This window comes from Callospermophilus lateralis, chromosome 5 (assembly GCF_048772815.1).
Source record: "Callospermophilus lateralis isolate mCalLat2 chromosome 5, mCalLat2.hap1, whole genome shotgun sequence".
NCBI classification, from domain to species: Eukaryota; Metazoa; Chordata; class Mammalia; order Rodentia; family Sciuridae; genus Callospermophilus; species Callospermophilus lateralis.
This window is the reverse complement of record NC_135309.1, coordinates 111,420,993-111,441,729: the sequence shown is the minus strand read 5'-3', so window position 1 is coordinate 111,441,729 and position 20,737 is coordinate 111,420,993. Positions and strand designations below refer to the sequence as shown.

The window sequence follows — 20,737 nt, the reverse complement described above, 5'->3', positions numbered from 1 at the left end:
GGTCCACATAAAACTTGTATATGAATGCTCATAACAGCCCCAAAGAGAAACAACTCCCAGTGCCATCAACTGATGAATGAATTAAAAAAGTGCTATATCCATGAATGGAATGTCATTCAGTTATAAAAGGAGTGAAGCACTGATGTGTGCTACATCATGGATGAAACTGGAGAACCATTTGCTAAATGAAAGTGGCCAGACACAAAGGTCTTATATTATATTACCCATGCATATAACATATCCAGAATAGGCAAATCAATAGAGACTGAAAGTATACTAGTGGTTGATAGGAGCTGATGGGGAAGATGAGGAAATGGGGAGTGGCTACTATTGGGTATTGGTTTCTTTCTTTTTTTTTAGTGATGAGAATGTTCTGTAACTAGAGCATGGTAGTAATGGGATATAAAATCTTGTGAATATATAAAAGCCACTGAATTGTATGTAGTTCTTTTTTTTTTTTTTTTTTTAGAGAGAGAGAGAGAGAGAATTTTTTTAAATATTTATTTTATTTTTTTAAATTTTCGGCAGACACAACATCTTTGTATGTGGTGCTGAGGATAGAACCTGGGCCAAACACATGCCAGGCGAGTGCGCTACCACTTGAGCCACATCCCCAGCCCTGTATGTAGCTCTTTCTCTCTCTCTCATTCCTGGGAGTTGAACCCAGAGACACTTTACCACTGAGCCATATCCCCAGCCCTTTTCATTAGTTATTTTGAGAAAGGGTCTTTCTAAATTACTGAAGCTGGCCTTGAATTTTCAATCTTCCTGCCTCAGTTTTCCTAGTTACTGAGATTACAGGAGTGCGCCACCACATCCAGATGCTGTAAACTTTAAAAGGGTGAACTTTTTGGTATGCGGAAAAAAAAAAAAAAAAAAATATATATATATATATATACACACACACACACACACACACACACACACACGTGGCTGGGGGTTGAACCCATACTAAACAACACTACCACTCTGCTACACTCTAGCACCTATATTTTTCTTTCTTTCTTTTTTTCTTTACTTTTTTTTGTAGTTGTAGATTGGCCTTTATTTTGCTTATTTTTATGTGGTGCTGAGGACCAACCAGTGCCTCACATGTGTAAAGCAAGTGCTCTGCCACTGAGCTATAGCCCCAGCCCCTATATTTCTTTGAAAGTGAAAAAAACTGCCAGGCATGGTGGTACACCCCTGTAATTCCAGTGACTGGGAAGTTTCAGGCAGGAGGATGGCAAGTTTGAGGCTAGCCTTGGCAATTTAGCAAAGCCCTAACAATTCAGGGAGACCCTGTCTCAAATTACAAAAAAAATTAAAAAAATAAAAATAAAAGGTTGGGGACACAGTAGTAGTAGAGTCCTTGCCAAGAACTCAAAAGTTCAATCCCCAGTACTATAACAACAAAAAACATTATAAAACAATAGACATGTGCTTACCAATCTGAGAGTATTAGGAAATGTTCCCTAGTTTAATTATAAACCAAGTTGGAATGTTTGGAGATTTCAATAATCTAACAACAAATATTAAGAGGATTAACCTGACTTCCCCAGGGTTAATATCAATTTAAGCTGCATCATTAAAAACACTACACAGTAATATTGAAGTAATTGTAGCAATGACTTTGTGAAAAAAAGAAACCAATTAGATTAGTTATCTATGTAGGCTGTTAAAATATTTTGTATTTATATAATGCTCTTACTTCCTGAAGCATTGAATTGTGCCTTAAGCCCTAAGAGCTAATGTATGGGAAAGTCACAGTTTTAACCACTTAAAGACAGAGAAGTGGGTGGGATTGGAAAGAAATTTATTAGCAATGCTGACATTCCAGATTGGAAGACAAAAAGAAGGAGGATTTAAGAAATTGAAATTCTAGTCTTCAATGCAGATTTGAAGTAATTCAGTTTGCAAGAACTAAAATTACTATAGACGGGAGCACAATTTTAAGAAAAATACAGCATACATACATATGTTAAAGTCTACATCGTTAACTCTAGATTATGACTAAGAAAAAGAACTTAGCAAACAGAACTAAGATTTTATTATTATTTCAGCCAAAAAATATTGCAATAGTTTAAATCCCCTTTAGACCTTCAGTCACACCACAATTATATTCGGGGCGGGGGTGGGGAAGAGGCTCTTGACCTGGTGATATGTAAAATGCCATATGCCCTTTGTTCCTGTTTAATTGAGGATTGACTGACACCAATATATACAGTAATTCACCTTCATTTCAACACTATGAGTAATGTTCCTTTTTTAAATTCACAGGTTCAAGAATCGGTCCTAAATTAATGCAAAGTTTTCGAGAAAAATTCGTTCTTTCGCTGGAGCGACGCATTTGTCTACTGTTTTCTAACTAACGTTTAATTAGATTTTGGGAGCAGTTAAGTTCGAGGACTTGCCTTTCTGGTCAAAGTGCTGGGCACCCTAGGACCCTCTTTCAGTAGGAAAACAGTCACCTCCAGACCTTACACCCCGTCTCCCCGACAAACACTCCACCGTCTATCAGCAGCAGGCGGAGCTCAGAGAACGCCCCCAAGTGTGCCAGGACTACTCCTTGCCTGGAACCCCTTCTCCGCCCCCACTCCTTCGGACTAAAACTCGACTAAAACTCGACGCTATTCCTTTAACTCCGCGTGCTGCAAGAGTGTGCGGAGACCGGCCTGGCCCTCCCGCCTCCTCCTCCACCGCTCCCTTCCCCCTCCCATCCGAGTTTCAGGTGAATGGGTCAAGGAGGGAGGAGGCCGGCCACACCACACCTTCTCGATAGCGTCCACCTCCCACTCCCTCCTTCCTCCGGCAGAGGAGCTGGAGTCCGGGGAAAGCCGACTCGAGCGCTTTGGAGCTAGCTGGCCAAGGACGCAGCAGGTGGGACGCGCGGGCTCAGGGGTGCGGGCCTCCGGCACACCCGCCTGGCGTTGGTGCGCATGCCTCGGGGCCGGGCGACTGGGGTGAGGGGAAGGAGGAGGAAGGCTGAGTCCCCCGCTCGGTCTCTGGCTGCCTGCTGGCTGCCCACTTGGAGTCAGGTGTTCCCGCCAGGTGAGCGCTTCTCGGCTCCTGCGGCCCGATGTGGGTCGGGCCTGGCTGAGGTGAGTGGGTGAGAGTTGGGTGTGGCGCCAGGGGCTCGCGGTGCTGCCGAGGATCCCCGCGAGGGAGTCTCGGTGCCTTGGGCTGGTAGAGGAGGATCTGGGGAGGACGCTTGGTGCTGGTTTCGGTGGTGGTTTCGCCTTGGGCTGGGGCTCGCGGGAATCTGAGAGGCTCGGGTCGGCAAAGAAAGCGGCGCCAGGGAACTTGGGAGACTGTTTCCCCGGACGAGGGGCGACTTGGAGCGGCAGGTCAGTCTTATTCGCCTGAAAGGCTTGAAGCTACCAGTGCCCAAGCAACTTTCCGCTTTTATGGAGACGGGAGATTCGGGAACTACGAGAATGCTGCGCTCAGCTCAGGGTGCTACAGTTCTGTAAGGTCCTCAAAGGCGCTCGGCGCCCTGCTCCTCGGGTCCTAAGCCCGGGAGCGGGAGTGAGTGGGCCACTTGATGACCCTGCCGGCTTAGATCCCCGGGACCTTACACTATTTCCGCCCCACCCCATCCTTTGGGGTATCCCGGGGAGAGCGGGTGGCTGGGTTTACTCTGAAATATTCCTGGAGTCAAGGTGTGGGTCACACCGGCTGTTTTGAATCCACTTAGTGGGAGCTGGTTGAACCCGTGTCGATTTAAGCCGGGGGGTGGGGTGGGGAGTTAATTTCGAGTGAGGCTGGACTTCGAGGGAAGCTACTCGAGCTTTAGATTCTCACCAGTGACCAAAAGGCTGCTGCCAGGTGGGCAAATCTGCCCCGGGGGCAGTACCTGCTGGACGAGCACTCACTGGGCCGGCAGCTCCTGAGTTCCGCAGGGCGCACGGTCACGGGGACCCGAGGCCGGCCGCGGACTTTCGAGACCTCCTTAGGCGGGGCCAGCCCCGCGCTCGGCCAGTGACTTGTTGCCTTCGTCGGAGGAAGTATGCTGAGAGCAAGTGGATAGGGGGCCAAAATGGCCTCTACATCTTGACTCTGGGCGCAACCCTGAGCCCCTGAACCCGAGGAGAAGCCGCGGGATCCGCAGGCCAGCCCAGGACCCACTGGGCGCACTGCCCACCTGGGGAATTATCTAGGGCGGGGAGAAGGCAACCTTCCAGGCAGGTTAATGTGTGGCCCTCAAGCACAACAGGTGTATTATTGGGATCCCTGGAAAAGAGAAATACTTCCAGTAAGGACTGCTTGTAATCCTGCTGAAGTTGAAAGCTAGTTTTTTTCTAGACAGAAGTAGGTTTCTCAAACTACATTTCTCCAAGTGTAAAACAATAGTTCCTTCGTGTGGTACTTAGGAATCTTTATTTTCTCCCTCTGATGTTTTAAAATAGGCATTTAAATAGTGGAGCCACACGAATAGGTTTTTCTTCAAGAAAGTGGCGCTTTTTTTTGGGGGGGGGGGGTGTTTTCATTTACTTAATTAGGTGTTTCTTTTGTTAGGCGAAGGAGAGGATAGAGTGGTAGGTGATGTGGGTTCTTTACCTTAAGGTAGGTTTCTGGCTAATTAGGGAAGAGGTAGTGCCTCTCTGTGAGTCTGTGTACTAAAGGCAGATCCCATTAGAACTGCATTTTAAAGGAGGTAAACTTTTGTAGAGGAAACCTGTTACAAATGGGCTGCTTTGAAAACTGCTTCAGCTAATCAGGTAAGGTATTTTTAGAATTGACTACTGTTGGCCCGGTTTGTTTTCCGAATCCTGTTTCATGTAAAGGTAAATTTCTTATACTTTCTTCTAAAGATAATGTTGGAATTACTGCATTTTCAGTATGATAAAAGATTACTTTTAGGGCTGGGTGTATAGCTCAGTGGTTGAGTGTTTTCCCCAGCATACATGAGCCTTGGGTTAGATTCCCAGCAAGAGGTCCAGGGAGGGAAGGGTTGTTTTTAACCATATAAAGGATATCTTTGACCTTTCCAGGGACCTCCCAGAGGGATATCTTTTTCCAGTTGCATTTTAAGGCTTACTTGATTAGAATATTTAGAAGATTATTTCCTTCCAAATAACTGTTTTTTGGGTAAGGGGATGAACTCAACCACTGAGCCACACCACCAGCCCTATTTTGTATTTTATTTAGAGACAGTGCCTCTCTTTTGCTGAGGTTGCCTTTGAACTCTCAATCTTTCTGTCTCAGCCTCCCCAACCTATTGGGAAATTACTGTTAATGGAAGTATTAGAGTAAAAAAACTATGCAGGTTTTTGTGGTAACTTTGTTTCAGGCTCTGGGCTTCCAGCTGTTACCTAATACTACTACATTTTTTTTGGGGGGGGATACTTAACCACTGAACCACATCCCAGCTCTATTTATTTATTATTTTAATACTTTTATTGCTTGAGTACATATACACATTTATGCCATCAGGGCAGATGCTGTGGATGACTCATATTTCCAATTTAGGGGAAGAACCTGCTTGGTCTTATAATATCGAGCCAATCGGTGAATTTGGCTCTATCAGAATTAGGTGGAATTTAGCATTCTTATTCTTTCTGTTCCTCTTAAGATGATTTTGAACAGCAACTGCTTTCTTAATTACATGGTAGAGATCCTCAGGAACATCAGGAGCAAGTCCTTTGGATTTAATGATTCTCAAAGATTTTATTGCCAGTCACAAAACGTACTTGTGTAACACTCATGTTTGTGAGTCCCTCAGAATCTCCTCGATTTATGGGGGGAGTCAGACCTTTCTTGGACAGTTTGTAAATCTGCTCCTTCACATCATTAGATGGCAACTTCAATCAGGTGGGGTTGCTGGGGTGAAAGGGCAGAGCTGACTGGGACAGCATGCATGCATGTTGGGAGCATCCTGGAGCATACATACTACCCATGATGGCAGCAGTCAGGCAGCAAAAAACCTAATTTTTTATTTTGAGACAGGGTTTCACTAAGTTGTTTAGGGCCTTACTAAATTACTGTGGCTGGCTTTGAACTTTTTTTTTTTTTTTTAAAGAGAGAGAGAGAGAATTTTTTAATATTTATTTTTTTAGTTTTCGTCGGACACAACATCTTTGTTTGTATATGGTGCTGAGGATTGAACCCCTGGGCCGCAGGCATGCCAGGCGAGCGCGCTACGGCTTGAGCCACATCCCCAGCCCTGGCTTTGAACTCTTGATTCTACTGCCTCAGCCTGCCAAGCTACTTGGATTAGTGCTTCTACCATTGACGGTGGTGCCAATCACTTAGGGATTTTACTGAAGTACATATTCTGATTAATAGGTTGGAATGGGTACTGGGATTCTGCCTTGTTCCCAGGTGGTACCCATTCTGTTGTGTGTTTGCTCAGAAAGTAAGCACTTAACTACTTTAACTGACCTGAATTTGATAAAATGTATTTATTAGGGTATTAGTTTATCGGTGGGTTGAAAATTCTGGACTATGGATTTTATTAATCAAATTTTGACTGAGCACTTCTTTGTGCTAGAAACTAGTCCTACAAATCAGGGATAAGTGATGGTCAAGACAGATATGAGTCTCACAACAAGTGCTTGTGAGACTCATATCTGTCTCACCTTGTGTTCCAGGGAGGTGGAGATGGTGGCAATAGAGAGAAAGAGGCAGACAGAGACAGGGAGGGAGAGAATGAATAATGGTTTTAGGTGTGGGGGAAAATTTGGGCTAAATATAAAGCAAGTTTGGTGTGACCTGGACAGCATTTCTGAGGTTACATTTGAACTGAGACTTGAATATGAGAGCTGTCTAGACAGGAACTTGCAAGATCAATGCCCTCCTCGATTGACTCCTTCATTCTAGGCGGAGTCTTAAAATATGTGGGTTTTTTAAAAGAATCACCTTGGAAACCTTATTAAAAATGCAATTCTGACACAAAGCTAGGCTATTTCAAAATCAGCCAGATTTCACATTTTTTTAAAAAAAATATTTATTTTTAGTTTTAGGTGGACACAATATTTTATTTTTACGTGATGCCAAAGATCGAACCCAGTGCCTCACACATGCTAGGGGAGTGCACTACTTGAGCCACATCCCCAGCTTAGATTTCACATTTTTTAAAAGACAATTTGTTAATGATGTCCTATAATCCAGATGGAATCATTTAACATCAGGTACAATTTAAATTTTTTTTTTTTTTTTGTACTGAGAATTGAACTCAGAGGTATTTTACCACTGAGCTACAGTTCCTTCTCAGTTCCTCCTAACCCCAGACACAGGGTCTCCCTGAGTTGCTGAGGCTTTTGCTAAATTGTTGAGACTGGCTTAGCCTCCTGAGTCACTGGGATTACCGGTGTGTGCACTGTGCCCTGCCCAATTTAAACTTTTTTATTTATTTATATGTGATGCTGAGAATTGAACCCATTACCCTGATCTTTAGATAGTTTTCTTTAAAGAATAATTTGAGGGCATAGCATTTTGAGACTACCTTCCTCCCCCCGCAAGTGGCTCACTTTATCACTAAACTACATCCCCAGCCATTTTTAAAATTTTTGTTTTGAGACAGGGTCTCAAAAAATTGCCCAACCTGGCCTCAAACTTGTGATTCATCCTCCTGAGTAGTTTGGGATTACAGGTGCACCACTGCACCCAGCTCTTCTCTTGCTTTTTTAATTTTTTAGTTGTAGATGGACATAATACCTTTAATTAATTAATTTTTGAACTTTTTTTTTTTTTTAGACATTGATGGACCTTTATTTTATTCATTTATTTATATGTGGTGCTGAGAATGGAATCCAGTGCCTCACACATGCAAGGCAAGTGCTCTACCACTGAGCCACAGCCTCAGCCCTCTTGGCTTGTTTTTTTGCCCCTGCCTCTAAAATAGCTTTCTCATTTTGTCTCTTTCACAATCTAGACACATTAGTAGAGGTGATCAGTGGGCAAGTGGGCAAGTCCAGTGGCCTTTTCACTTGTTTTATTTTTTCCTTCACTCAATACATACCTAGTGTTGCTATGCTGGAATTCTTCTCCTTTAGCTGTTTCTGTAAACCACAGTTGCAGACTTTGCCTTGTAAGAGACACCCCCCCCCCCAAACCCAGTTTAGGCTCCAAAAAATAACACCAAATAACATGTTTTGCATACGTGGCATGAATGTAAATCATTATTTGTTATTCTTGGAAGAGGGATGGAGTCAGGGTGAAAGAGAGACTTCCTAACATTGAAAAGAAATCTGCCCCTGTGGTTTTGGCTTGTTTTTGTTTTTAACCATTTCTAGAACTACAAAGACAGCTCTTAAGATATTTCAGGGCTGCCAGAGTGATTCTTCTAATGTCAAGTTCTCCAGGCCAAACATTTCCTGTTTTTCTAATTATTTCCAATCAGACATGTTTCATTTTTTAAAATTATATATTTTTAAAAGATTCCTAACAATCTTAGTTACCCTCCTGGAGAGTTACCTAGTTTACAACTTAAACGGATTTCAAATTTTGTTTGTTTTATTTAATAACTGTAGCATTCCTAGATCTGAGCATTATTTCTGTGAGTGCTCCTAAAATTCAGGATAATTTTGTAACTTTTGTTGTAGTGTTCACTAAGGAAATGCACTTTTCAAATGAACATCTGTTAAGCCAGGTCCCCTTTATCCTGTATTATATAGTCTTGATTTTTTTGAATTGAGTTTGCTTTGTTTTTGGTGCTGGGGATGGAATTCAGGACCTTACATGTCCTAGGCAAGCACTGTATCACTGAGCTACACTCCTAACACTGTTTTTGGTGGCTTTGGGAATCAAACCCAGGGCGCTGCACATGTTAGCAAGCATTTTGCCATTGAACTATAACCCCAGCCCTGAATTTCCCTTTTTGTATTAGTATTCATGCCTCCAAATACCTACTGCCTAAACCCTTAAGTTTCTCACCTGAAAAATAACTGCCTTACTATGAATGCATTTGCTTCTTTTCTTTAATACCTTATCTTACTTATCCTAGCCCAATGGTCAGGATTATGACCCACTTTGACAGAGGAGGTAGGTCCCTGAAGCTCAAAGAAGATAAGGAACTTGTTTCAGGTTGTGAACCAGTAAATAGGGGCTGTTAAAACTACTAAGTTTGCTACAACTCTGACTTTATGGAGATGTTGCTTAATGTTGATGGGTCCCTAATCAGTGTGTTAGTTATTCCTGTTCAGTGTTTGATCAGCTGCAAATCTGAATAAGTTTGTCTGGCTGACCTTGTCTGTGGTCACCACTATAGACCTCCCTTCAGGTAAGCATAAATGGCCCATTCTTTTGTACTAAGTAGATGCTATTATTTAGCCCCTTGGGAATCTGCCCAATACACAAGCATGTATTCAAGATTCCCAGGATTCTTTCTCTCTCTGTGTTTCCTTCATCTACTAGTCTGGTAACCTCCAAAAAAGAAACAAAGGTGTGGCATGACTTGTTCTTAATGAGCTTTCTAAAATTATTTGTTTCACAACCTAAAATCTCTGTTATTAGAGGAGACATGACGAATAAACTCTGAATCCAGGAAATAGTGGTTTGAAAAGGAATTTTGTTTGAATTTCTGACAACTTCAGCTTAATCTGAATTAATTTAGAATTTTCAAAATCTACCTACCACTGAGCCTGGAATTTGGGGGATAGTCTTGAATGACTGAGTTGTAGGTATAGAAGGGATAAGATTCATCTAAGGTCAATATTTACTATTTTACATTCAGCTTCTAAAATAGGCTACCATATTTAATGTTTAAATTCAGTTTTTTATAAAGTCCTTTTTCTGAACACTAATTGTGAAGAAAATTAGACTTTTACCTTTCATAGCACCATAATATTTTGGCCTAATACTCAATTATATGTGTATGTTCACCATTAGAATATGAAGAAATTTATTTGGGTGTTACATATGGTTTGTATATTTTTCTATATGTTGTACTTCAGGAAAGTGGAGTTGTTTTTTGTTTTTGATATTGGGAATTAAATCCAGGATATGGCTCTGTGGTTAAACACCCCTGGGTTTTAAATTTTGATCCTCCTGCCTCAGCTTCCCGAATTGCTGGGATTACAGGTGTGTAGCATCATACCCTGCTATTGTTATGGATTCTAAAAAACAGTGCTTAAAGAATTTGAATTGATTTATTCTTCCCAATAAAGTCATGTACAATTGCACATACTTTATTTGAAAAGGAAAAAATATTACACTTTAATATACTCAGAGTATAGATCTTGCTCAAGTGTCATTTGAGGATAATGCCTTAGAAAATTCATTTGATCTGATACTTATTATTTTCAATCTTGAAAGCACAAGAAGCTTTGCAGGTAAAAATGTCCATGGTCCAATCTGACTCATTAAACATTCAACAAATATTTGTATAACTATCATGTGTTAGTCATGTTTTAATCAGTGAAACAGGCAAAAATTCCTGCTCATGGAATTTACCTTCTGGTGGATCTCAGAATTCCCTATTCTGTAATTACTGGTGTCCCCTGGAAATAACTTTTTTTTTTTTTTGTACCTGGGATTGAACCCAGGGATGTTTAAGCACAGAGCCATATCCTCAGTCCTCCCTGTCCTTTTTAAAATGTTTTATTTAGAGACAGGGTCTCACTAAGTTTCTTAGGGCCTCATTAAGTTGCTGAGGCTGGCTTTGAACTTGCAATCCTCCTGCCTCAACCTCCCAACATCACTGGGATTACAGGTCTGAGTCACCGTGTCCTGCCTCCTGGAAAGAATTGATTGCTGCTATATTAAGGAATATAACTTACTGCTTATACCTGAGAGGCATGAAGTGCTATAGCTAATGTGCTGTATACCTTCTGGGGTTTGCAGCACTGGATTTTCTAAAAAGAAACCTCAAGCTTTTTGGATTTGGGGATTGTGTGTTTACCTCATCATATTGAGGTAAGAGTAGCTAGTCTTTCCAGGACAGCTCTTAGTGCCCATGGATTCACCTGGGACCTAGGCAGAAGATATCTAGTCTTACTGCCTCAAGGACATACTACCAGTTGTCTACACCACCCAAAAGTTAGCATATCACAAATGGAACTCATTTTTAAATGCTGTGGTAGTGGAAAGCCCATGAGATCTTGTGGGTTCAAGTCACATCTAAATGACTCACTGCCTTCCTCTGGACTTTAGCATAATTACTTCACATCTCTTTCTGACCCTTTCTGCATCTATATGTAAAGTGGCTAGTCAGGGTTGTTTTAAGGGTGAAATGAGAATTTCATGTAGAGTGCCTGGCACATTGGTACTTATGTGATATGTTTGTTTTTTTCCTTCTCTTAGCTCCTAAGTCCTTCATTACCTTTCCTGGGTTTGCTATAGCTGGTCCAGGTGCTCCTTTTAACTCTGGCCTCTTTGTTCTAACTTATTAATTTCTCCTCTGAAGAGAATCTTGAATGGGCTCCCTATTTCCTACTTGAATGAGGTGGCAAACTCCTATCAGACTTTGACTCCTTTTTCTCACCAGAGCCTTATTTTAAGAGGTTAATCATGCTAACATGTTCCCACCTGGTTTCTTCTCTTCTACAAAACCATCCACAGTCATGTCAGTATCTACCCAGGCTTGGTGTCCTTCCTTCTTTCCAGGATCCCATTTTCTGGATCTTTAAGTATTTTATATTTATACCTGTACTGTATCTTATCATGTATTTCAGCCCTGAATAATTCCTGAAGTGATGACTATTTTGTGTGTGTGACTTAAGGAGAACGGTATCCCAAACTTAACTTTCACATTCTTCTCTGTATATTTAGGCACTTAATAAATATGTGTTGATTGAGTGAAATTCCTTGCAGATGTTTAGGGATTTGTGCTCTGAGGAGTTTTAGAACAATCTTTCTGCTTTTTTCTTAGAAAAAGACTTTTTTTTAATGGTACTGGGGATTGAATCCAGGGGTGCTCTATCACTGAGCCACATGCGCAGCCCATTTTATTTTATTTTATTTTTTATATTTTGAGACAGGGTCTAGCTAAGTTGTTTAGGGCCTTGCTAAATTGCTAAGGCTGGTCTTGAACTTGAGATTCTCCTGCCTTAACCTCCTGAGTTGCTGGGATTATAGGCATGCACCACTACACCCAACAAGATGGGGTCTTGATAAATTGATCAGGCTGGCCTCACGCTCTTGAATGGCTGAGATTACAGGCCTGCACTGCCACACCCAGCTAAAGGCAAACTTTTTAATCAATTAGATTATGCTTTAATTTATACTGAGGGGCTAGACTATGTGTACTTTCATATGCATTTGTTTTAATAAGCTTTCAAAAGTAATATGAAATAATTTACTTTTGAGAAATTTTCTTTACAGTTCCTTGTTCTTTGAGGTGACTACTTTAAAAATATTTTCACTTATGTTATAAAAGGCTAATTTATGAAATTTTCATTACTGTAATAGAACTTGGGATTTAAGGATGCTTGTGTCCTTTGGATGCGCAGAGCATAATGCTATGAGGAATACCAGGGCAAATAGTTCTTATACTCAGTGATTACATAGTGTAAAAGTGGCAGTGTAGCATGAATGGTTGCTTTGGGTTGGAGTCAGATTTTCTTCATGATGCAGGAAAACTAACCTCAATAGTAATGACATTGCCCTATTGTCTTTGTTTAGATTGGCTGATCTTGGGAGCTACAGGGAATTGCTCATCCTAAAGCAGGTGACCAGTGACATCAGCCATGTCATCCAGGCCTTTTGAAAGTCCGCCTCCTTATAGACCTGATGAATTGTAAGTAAATCATTTTTTAGATTTTTCATTTTAGTAAGGTCTGACACATGTGAAAAAAAAATGTGTATGTTGAAACTTTGATCTATTAAATGTTCTTTTTTTTTGATACCGGGGATTGAATCCAGGGGTGCTTAACCGCTAAGCCACATTCCCAGCCCTTTTTATTTTTCATTTTGAGACAAGGTCTCAGTAAGTTGCTTAGGGCCTTGCTAAGTTGCTGAGGCTAGCTTTGAATTTATGATGCTCCTCCCTCAGCCTCCTGAGTCACTAGGATTACTGGAATGCACAACACGTGGATATTAAATGTTCTTAAAAATTAAACAATATGTGCACTTGTATTTAACTATAGGGCTGGGATTGTGGCTCAGAGGGAGAGCGCTTGCCACACATACTTGAGGCACTGGGTTCAATCCTCAGCACCACATTAAAAAAAAAATAAAGATATTGTGTTTACCTATAACTAAAAATAAATAAATAAATAAATAAACTGTACCAGGAACACAGAGTGAAAAGTATATTTCTCTTTTAATCTTAAGTTCTAGCATGACAGCTTCTTTCTCCAGAAGCAACTACTGTCACCCATTTTTTTCTTCCTCCTTAATTCTTTCTTCTTTTTTGGGGGGGGGTATGGGGGTTGAACCTAGGGGTGCTCTATCACTGAATTTTTAAATCTTGAGAAAAGAGTTTTGCTAAGTTGCCCTTGATGGCCTCAAATTTGTGATCCTCCTGCCTTAGCCTTCTCAGTAGCTGCAATTACAGATGTGTACCACCACACCTGGCTCCTAACACCCATTTTTAATGTTTGCCTAAGGATTGTCTAGGTTTATATTTGTGTGTATACATTTATTCCTTTTTGTTTTTTACACATGATATGAAACTTCAATATTAACAACTATTTAAATGGCTATTGGGAACATATTACAATTTTTAAAAATTTATTGAGATATAACTCATGCACCATAGAATTTGCCAATTTAGAATAGACGGTTCACTGGTTTTTAGTATATTCATAAACTTAAAAAACAATCACCACAATTAATTTTAGAACATTTTATCATCTTCCAAACCTTCCTGTTAGCTCACACTTCCCGTACTCCAGTCCTATGCAACCACCACCTACTTTTTGTCTCTGTATTTGTCTACTCTGGATATTTCATGTAAATGGAATCATATGATAAATGACCTCTTGTAACTGGCTTCCTCACTTAGCATAATGTTTTCCATATTGTGAACTTTAAAAATGATTCCTGCCTTTATATAAAACAAGTCAATTTGAGGGTTCTTGGGTCCTTGGTCATTTGGGGATTTATCAGTGGATTATATTTTAAATTTGACATCATAACAGGAAAAAACACATTTCTCCTGTACTCTTACAACACAATCATTAGAGAATGCCTGTATAACCTCTGGTCATCAAAATGTGTGGGGATTGTTCCTCACTAGCATCAACTGTAGGCACCAGCTGGGTGTTCTCCAATTCAGCTCTGAACCTATCTACCTGGAGACAGCGTAGATTACAGATTGAGGGCACAGTCCTAGTATACTGCCTCCCACTTCCGATGTGTCTTAGGCACACTTAATGGCCTATGGTCTGACTGACCTGCTATCAATTGGGGTTCCCACAACCCCCTCCTTGGGTTTGATTAATTTACTTGAGTGACTCACAGAACTCAGGGAAACCCTTACTCTTACTCGTGAACACCAGATAAACAGATACATAGGGTGAATTATGGGAGAGGGTATGATGCTTTCACTACCTCTCCAGGCATGTCTCCTTCAGAAACTCCCACATGTTCAGCTTCTGGGAGCTCTCTGAACTCAGTCCTTTTGGATTTTTATGGAGGCTTCATTGTGTGGGCTCAATTGATTAAGTCATTGTCATTGATGATTAGTTTAACCTTCAGCCCCCTTTTCCTTCTCTACTGGTAGGGAGTGGGGCTAAAAAATACAACATACAATCATGCCTCTAGGGCTGGGGATGTGGCTCAAGCGGTAGCGCACTCGCCTGGCATGTGTGTGGCCCGGGTTCGATCCTCAGCACCACATACAAAACAAAGATGTTATGTCCGCCGATAACTAAAAAATAAATATTAAAATTCTCTCTCTCTCTCCCTCCCTCTCTCCCTCTCTCACTCTCTCTTTAAAAAAAAAAACAAAAAAAAAACAATCATGCCTCTGTTTTAATGTGACCAGCCCTGACCCTGACAGCTACCTAGGAGCTGTCAGCCATGCGTCATCTCATTAGCATACAAAAAACACTTATTATTTTGTAAATTCTAAGGAATTAGGAGTTGTATGCCAGGAAACAAGGAATGGAACCAAATATATATATTTCACAATATCACATGTGGGTTGTTTTCCTGTTCCGCAGACTCCTTACTGTTACTTGAACATGGTAGGGACACAGTTTTTTATGATCATGAAGTCCTTAAGATATACTGGAGAAGGGTTGGAGAGTAGCTCATTGGTGGAATGCTTATCTAGCATGTGTTTGCCTAGCATGTGTGGGGACCTGGGTTTGATCTCCAATACAGTAAGTAAGTAAATAAGTAAGTAAATAAATAAATGTAGGAGGATATTGTAATTGAGTAGTGCTTCATTTACCAAATATTTATTTTGTGTTGCTTTTGCAAATGGTGGTGGACTATAACATACACATGGAAAGAGGCACAGAACATATATATGAGAAGATGAATAAAAACAAGCAAACATCCCTACAGTCATCACCCAGGTCCAGAAACAGAACACCTCAAATGTTTTCTGGGGTTTTCTCCTTTTCACTTATTAATTCTGAAAATTAATAAAGAAAAATAATAACTTTCTTTATTATTTTACCCCTAATATATACCAGACAGTTAGTTTAGTTTTACTTATTTTAAAATGTCATATGAATATAATAATGCTGTATTATTTTCTCTCATTTCTTTCAGCCATTACCTGTAAGATTTGTTCACATAGATGCATATATTCATAGTTCATCATTTTTTGCATCATAATAGCACTATAGAAATAAAATGCAATTAGCTAGGCATGGTGGTGCATGCCTGTAGTCCCAGCAACTCAGGAGGCTGAGGCAGAAGGATCCCAAGTTCAAAGCTAGCTTCAGCAATTTAGCAAGGCCTTGAGCAACTTAGCCAGATCCTGTCTCAGTGGTTAGGCACCTCTGTATTCAATCCTTGGTACCAGAAAAAAAGTGTGTGTGTGGAAAGATTACTTTTAATAATACATTTTCCTTAATCCAGTGTATTTAAAATGTTTAAATAAGTGATTGACATTAAAAAATGATTTAGGAGGGGCTGAGGTTATAGCTCAGTGGTAGAGCGCTAGCCTAGCACATGTAAGGTACTGGGTTTGATTCTCAGCACCACATAAAAACAAATAAAAGTTTGTGTCCATCTATAACTAAAAAATTAAAAAAAAATGATTCATGAGCCATGCATAGTGGCACATGCCTATAATCCCAGTGACTTGTGGGACTGAGTCAGGAGGATTGCACGTTCAAGGCCAGTCTGGGTAGATTAGTGAGATTCTGTCTCAAAATGAAAAACAAGGCTAGGGATTTATTTCAGTGGTATAGCACCCCTGGGTTCAATCCTCGGTAGTGCACACACGCATCAAAAGATTCATAGGATATTATACGTTCTTCTTTCATACTATGTCTTTGAAATCCACTGTGTATTTTACATATCTAATAGTACTTCTTAGTTTGGACTAGCATTACTCAAGTGCTTGATAGACCCTTGAGGCTAGGAGAGGCCCTGTTGGACAGCATAGCTCTGTAGGATTCCATCATATGGAAATATCACAATTTATTCATTCCACTGTAGGTGAACATTTGGGCTTTTTCCAGTTTGGGTTTACCATAAGCAGTGCTACTGTGAACTTTTATACTGTTTGTGAAAGTGTAATCACAACAGTCACTTTGGAAAACAGTTTGACATTGTCTAGTCAAGTTAAAAATGCACAAAGATGTATTTCTGGATATATGCCATAGAAAAATAAGTGATTTTTGTACCAGAATACATATTCAAGGATGTTCAGAGCTATACTGTTCACAATACCCCACACAGAAACAATCCAAATGTTTAAGTAGAATGGATTATAGAATTTTTCTCCTGGCATTTTCAAAGACCAACTTATCAGTGCCCCTCTCTAGTTTTGCCATATCATTTTTGTTCTCATTCCCATATACTCAGATTTTTTTCAAATTATCATGGGTAGCAGCAGCTGGTAGGAAGATGTCTTACTTTGGGGAGTAGAAGGTGGTTTGTGGGGATGGTTAAAACCAAAAGAGGCTGACATCAGTGTCGAATTGAGTTTTGCCTCCCAGGCTTATAGTTCTTAAGATTCAGTGTAGCCACACTTTAGTGTGTCTGTCACAGTGAGCCTATTTATGGTTAAATTACTGAGATGTCCAGAGTATTTTGTATAAAGAGAGATTCTAGATCCTCTTAGGCATTACTCTGATGAGCTCTCGCTGCATAGTTACTTTGTTTTGTGACCCTTGCCATAACTATAGATTGTATAGTGATTTGCTCAATGTCTTACTCTCTTGACACACTGAACTGTGGAGTGAGAGTATCCTGTTCAGTTTTGTGACTCCATTGCCCAGAACAGTGCCCAGCACAAGTCAGCCTGACAGCTCCAGTAAACAGTTATTAACTGAATGAAAGAATGAATGTGTTTTCTTTTTTCTCTTTTCTTTTTTTTTTTTTTTTGAGAGAGAGAGAGAGAGAGATTGATTTAATATTTATTTTATTTTTTGGCAGACACAACATCTTTGTTTGCATGTGGTGCTGATGATCGAACCCAGGCCGCACGCATGCCAGGCGAGCGTGCTACCACTTGAGCCACATCCCCAGCCCCTGAATGTGTTTTCTTAACTAGGAGAATGAGGCTGCCAGGAATTACCAGAATAGGCCAGTGTAGTTGTTATGTTTGATTGCACCTGTCCTGTGCCACACAGGCAAAAAAGGTTGATATCATTGTTCTAAAAGTGTCTGGGTCTCAACCCTAGGGATTACAATTTATGGTGTGTACCATCTGAGATGTTTTTTTTCCCTGCAGTGCTGGGTATTGAACTCAGTGCCTTGAACTTGCTAGGCAAGTGCTCTAGTATATGAGAATGAGAACAAAAATGATTGAGTTAACATCCCCTGCCCATCATCTGAGAGTTTTACATTTTCTAGGTGATCCTAAGATGGAGCAAATTTTGAGATCCTCTGCTCTGTAGTATATACAGAGTAGTCATTCTCCAGGTATGTTTCCAAGGCTGGTAACATCTGTACCAGTTGGAAACTTGTTTTATCTCAGAACTGCAGAATTAGTAACTCAGGCTAGAACCAAGAATCTTTTAACTGGGCCTGTGGTTATAGCTCAGAGTGCTTGCATAGCATGTATGAATAACTAGGTTCGATCCTCAGCACCACATCAAAATAAATAAATAAAGATATTGTGTTCAATTACAACTGGGAAAAAAAATCTTTTAACAATCCTTTTCAGCTGATTCAGTGGGCCATAATAATAGTTTCATTTACCAATGGTTTGTTTAAATTATTCCAAGTGCTTTGTATATTCTTTGTGCTTACACTAAAAAATGCTTAATAAAGTTCTTTTCATATGTATTTCAGTAAACCGAATCATTATGCACCAAGCAATGACATATATGGTGGAGAAATGCATGTTCGGCCAATGCTCTCTCAGCCTGCGTATTCTTTTTACCCAGAAGATGAAATTCTTCACTTCTACAAATGGACATCTCCTCCAGGAGTGATTCGTATTCTGTCTATGCTCATTATTGTGATGTGTATTGCTATATTTGCCTGTGTTGCCTCCACACTTGCCTGGGACAGAGGCTATGGAACTGGCTTACTAGGAGGTGGTTTTGGCTACCCTTATGGAGGAAGTAGCTTTGGTGGCTACGGAGGCAGCTATGGCTATGGTTATGGCTACGGTTATGGCTATGGAGGAGGCTATACGGATCCAAGAGCGGCCAAGGGCTTCCTGTTGGCCATGGCTGCCTTTTGTTTCATTGCCTCATTGGCAATATTTGTTACCAGTGTTATAAGATCTGAAATATCCAGAACAAGAGGATATTACTTGACTGTGATAATAGTGAGTGCTATCCTAGGTATCCTGGTGTTTATTGCCACAATTGTCTATATAATGGGAGTCAACCCAACTGCCCAGGCTTCTGGATCTTTATATAGTTCACAAATATATGCCCTCTGCAACCAGTTCTATACACCTGCAGTTACTGGAGTCTATGTGGATCAGTATTTGTATCACTACTGTGTGGTGGATCCCCAGGAGGTATGAATAATGTTTTGTTTGTCCCTATCCACTTGGGTCAAAGGGCTTCAACTTGAAATATGTAATAGAGTCACTTTGGGAATGTTTTAAAAATATTGACTTTGGTCAGGTGTGGTAGTGCATGCCTGTAATCCCAGCAACTTTAGAGACTGAGGCAGGAGGATCACAAATTGGAGGCCAGCCATAGCAACTTAGTGAGACCCTCAGCAGCTTAGCAAGACTTTGTCTCAAAATGAAAAACGAAAAGGATTGGGGATGTAGCTCAGTGGTAAAGTGCCCCTGAGTTCAATCCCCAGTACCTGCCCTTCCCCACCCCCAAAACAATTGATGCCAAGGCTCTTCTTCTAATTATATCAGAATGTGGTGGAAATACTGGGTGTCATTATTAATATATAATTAAGATACTGTATAACTCTACCCATTTGAAGAACAGTTCACTGGTTTGTAGTCTATTCAGAGGATTGTGCAACTATTGCCACAGTCAATTTTAGAATAATTTCACTATCTCAAAAAGAGTTCCTGGGGTTAAGTTGTAGAGCACTTGCCTAGCATGCTTGAGGCACTGGGTTTGATCCTCAGCACCACATAAAAATAAAATATTGTGTCCACTTATAACTAAAAAAAAAAAAAAATAAAAGTCCCTAGTACCCAATAGCAGTTAGTTTTCATTTTTCTAACCCTTCTGGTCAATCACTAATTTGTCTATTTTCTGTGTATTTAATATATTCTCACAATATGTGGTCTTTTGTGATTGGCTTCTTTCACTTAGCATGATGTCTTAAAAGTTTGCCTTGTTTTTAGCATGTGTGAGTCTTACATTACCTTTTATTGTAATCCAGTATATGTACATGTCACATTCTGTTTATCCTTTGTTGATAATGATTCAGGCTTTTTTCTCACTGGCTGTTACAAATAATGTTTTGAATGTTGGTGTTCAAGTTTTGATGTGACCTGTATTTGAATATCTCTTGGGTTGGACGTAAATCTAAGGGTAGAATTAGTAAGTCACATGGTGATTCTGTTTAACCTATTGAGGAACTACCAGATTTTTCTAAAGAGGTTGCATCATTTTATATTCACACCAGAAAGGTGTAAGGGTTCAGATTTCTCCATTTTCTTACCAACTCTTGTTATTGTCAGTCTGTCTGATTCTAGCCCGTACTAATAGATGTCCTTGTGGTTTTCATTTGTATTTCATTGATAGCTAAGTCGTTGAGTATCTTTTCATGTACTTATTGGCCATTTCTTTATGATCTTTGGAGAAATGGCTATTCAGAATATTTACTCATTTTTAAATTTGACTTTTTTTTGAAGTTGAACCCTGGGCCTCACTCATGCTACACAAGAACTTTGTCACTGAACTACATCCCCAGCCCAAATTGGACTTCTAAAAATTCTTATATATTTGGATGTGTCGCTTATATCCACATGTAAATATTATCTCATTTTGTTATTCTTTTTCTATTTTCTTTTTTGTGTCTTTTGCATAATAGCTTTTATTTTTGTTTTGTGGTACTGGGGATTAAACCCAGGGCCTTGTGCATGCTAGGCAAGTGTTCTGCCATAAGGCTACATCCTCAAGCCCAAGTTTTCAGTTTTAATGAGGTTTAATTTATTCAGTTTTTTTTTTTCTATTGCTTGTGCTTTTGATGTTATATCTGAGAATGTTTGCCTAATTCAAGATCACAAAAACTTCTGTGTTTTCAGAGTTGTATAATTAACTCTTACAATTAGGGCTGTGATCCATTTTGAGTTAATGATGTAAAG

General features: G+C 40.1%; 1 protein-coding gene and 1 pseudogene across 2 annotated transcripts in view; one reads left to right on the top strand and one right to left on the bottom strand.

The window, feature by feature from the left end:
* Positions 1-5,403: 5,403 nt before the first annotated feature.
* Positions 5,404-5,879, bottom strand: LOC143400483 (small ribosomal subunit protein uS15 pseudogene; annotated as a pseudogene).
* A 6,716-nt stretch (positions 5,880-12,595) lies between these two features.
* The window catches only part of Ocln (occludin), a 41,946-nt gene continuing 33,804 nt past the window's right edge, over positions 12,596-20,737 (top strand). For both annotated transcript variants that reach the window (XM_076856101.1, XM_076856100.1), the window contains exons 1-2: positions 12,596-12,658; positions 18,289-18,970. In XM_076856101.1, coding sequence (XP_076712216.1) covers positions 12,609-12,658; positions 18,289-18,970 — 732 coding nt within the window. In that variant the 5' untranslated portion in view covers positions 12,596-12,608. The remainder of the gene's footprint in view (positions 12,659-18,288; positions 18,971-20,737) is intronic.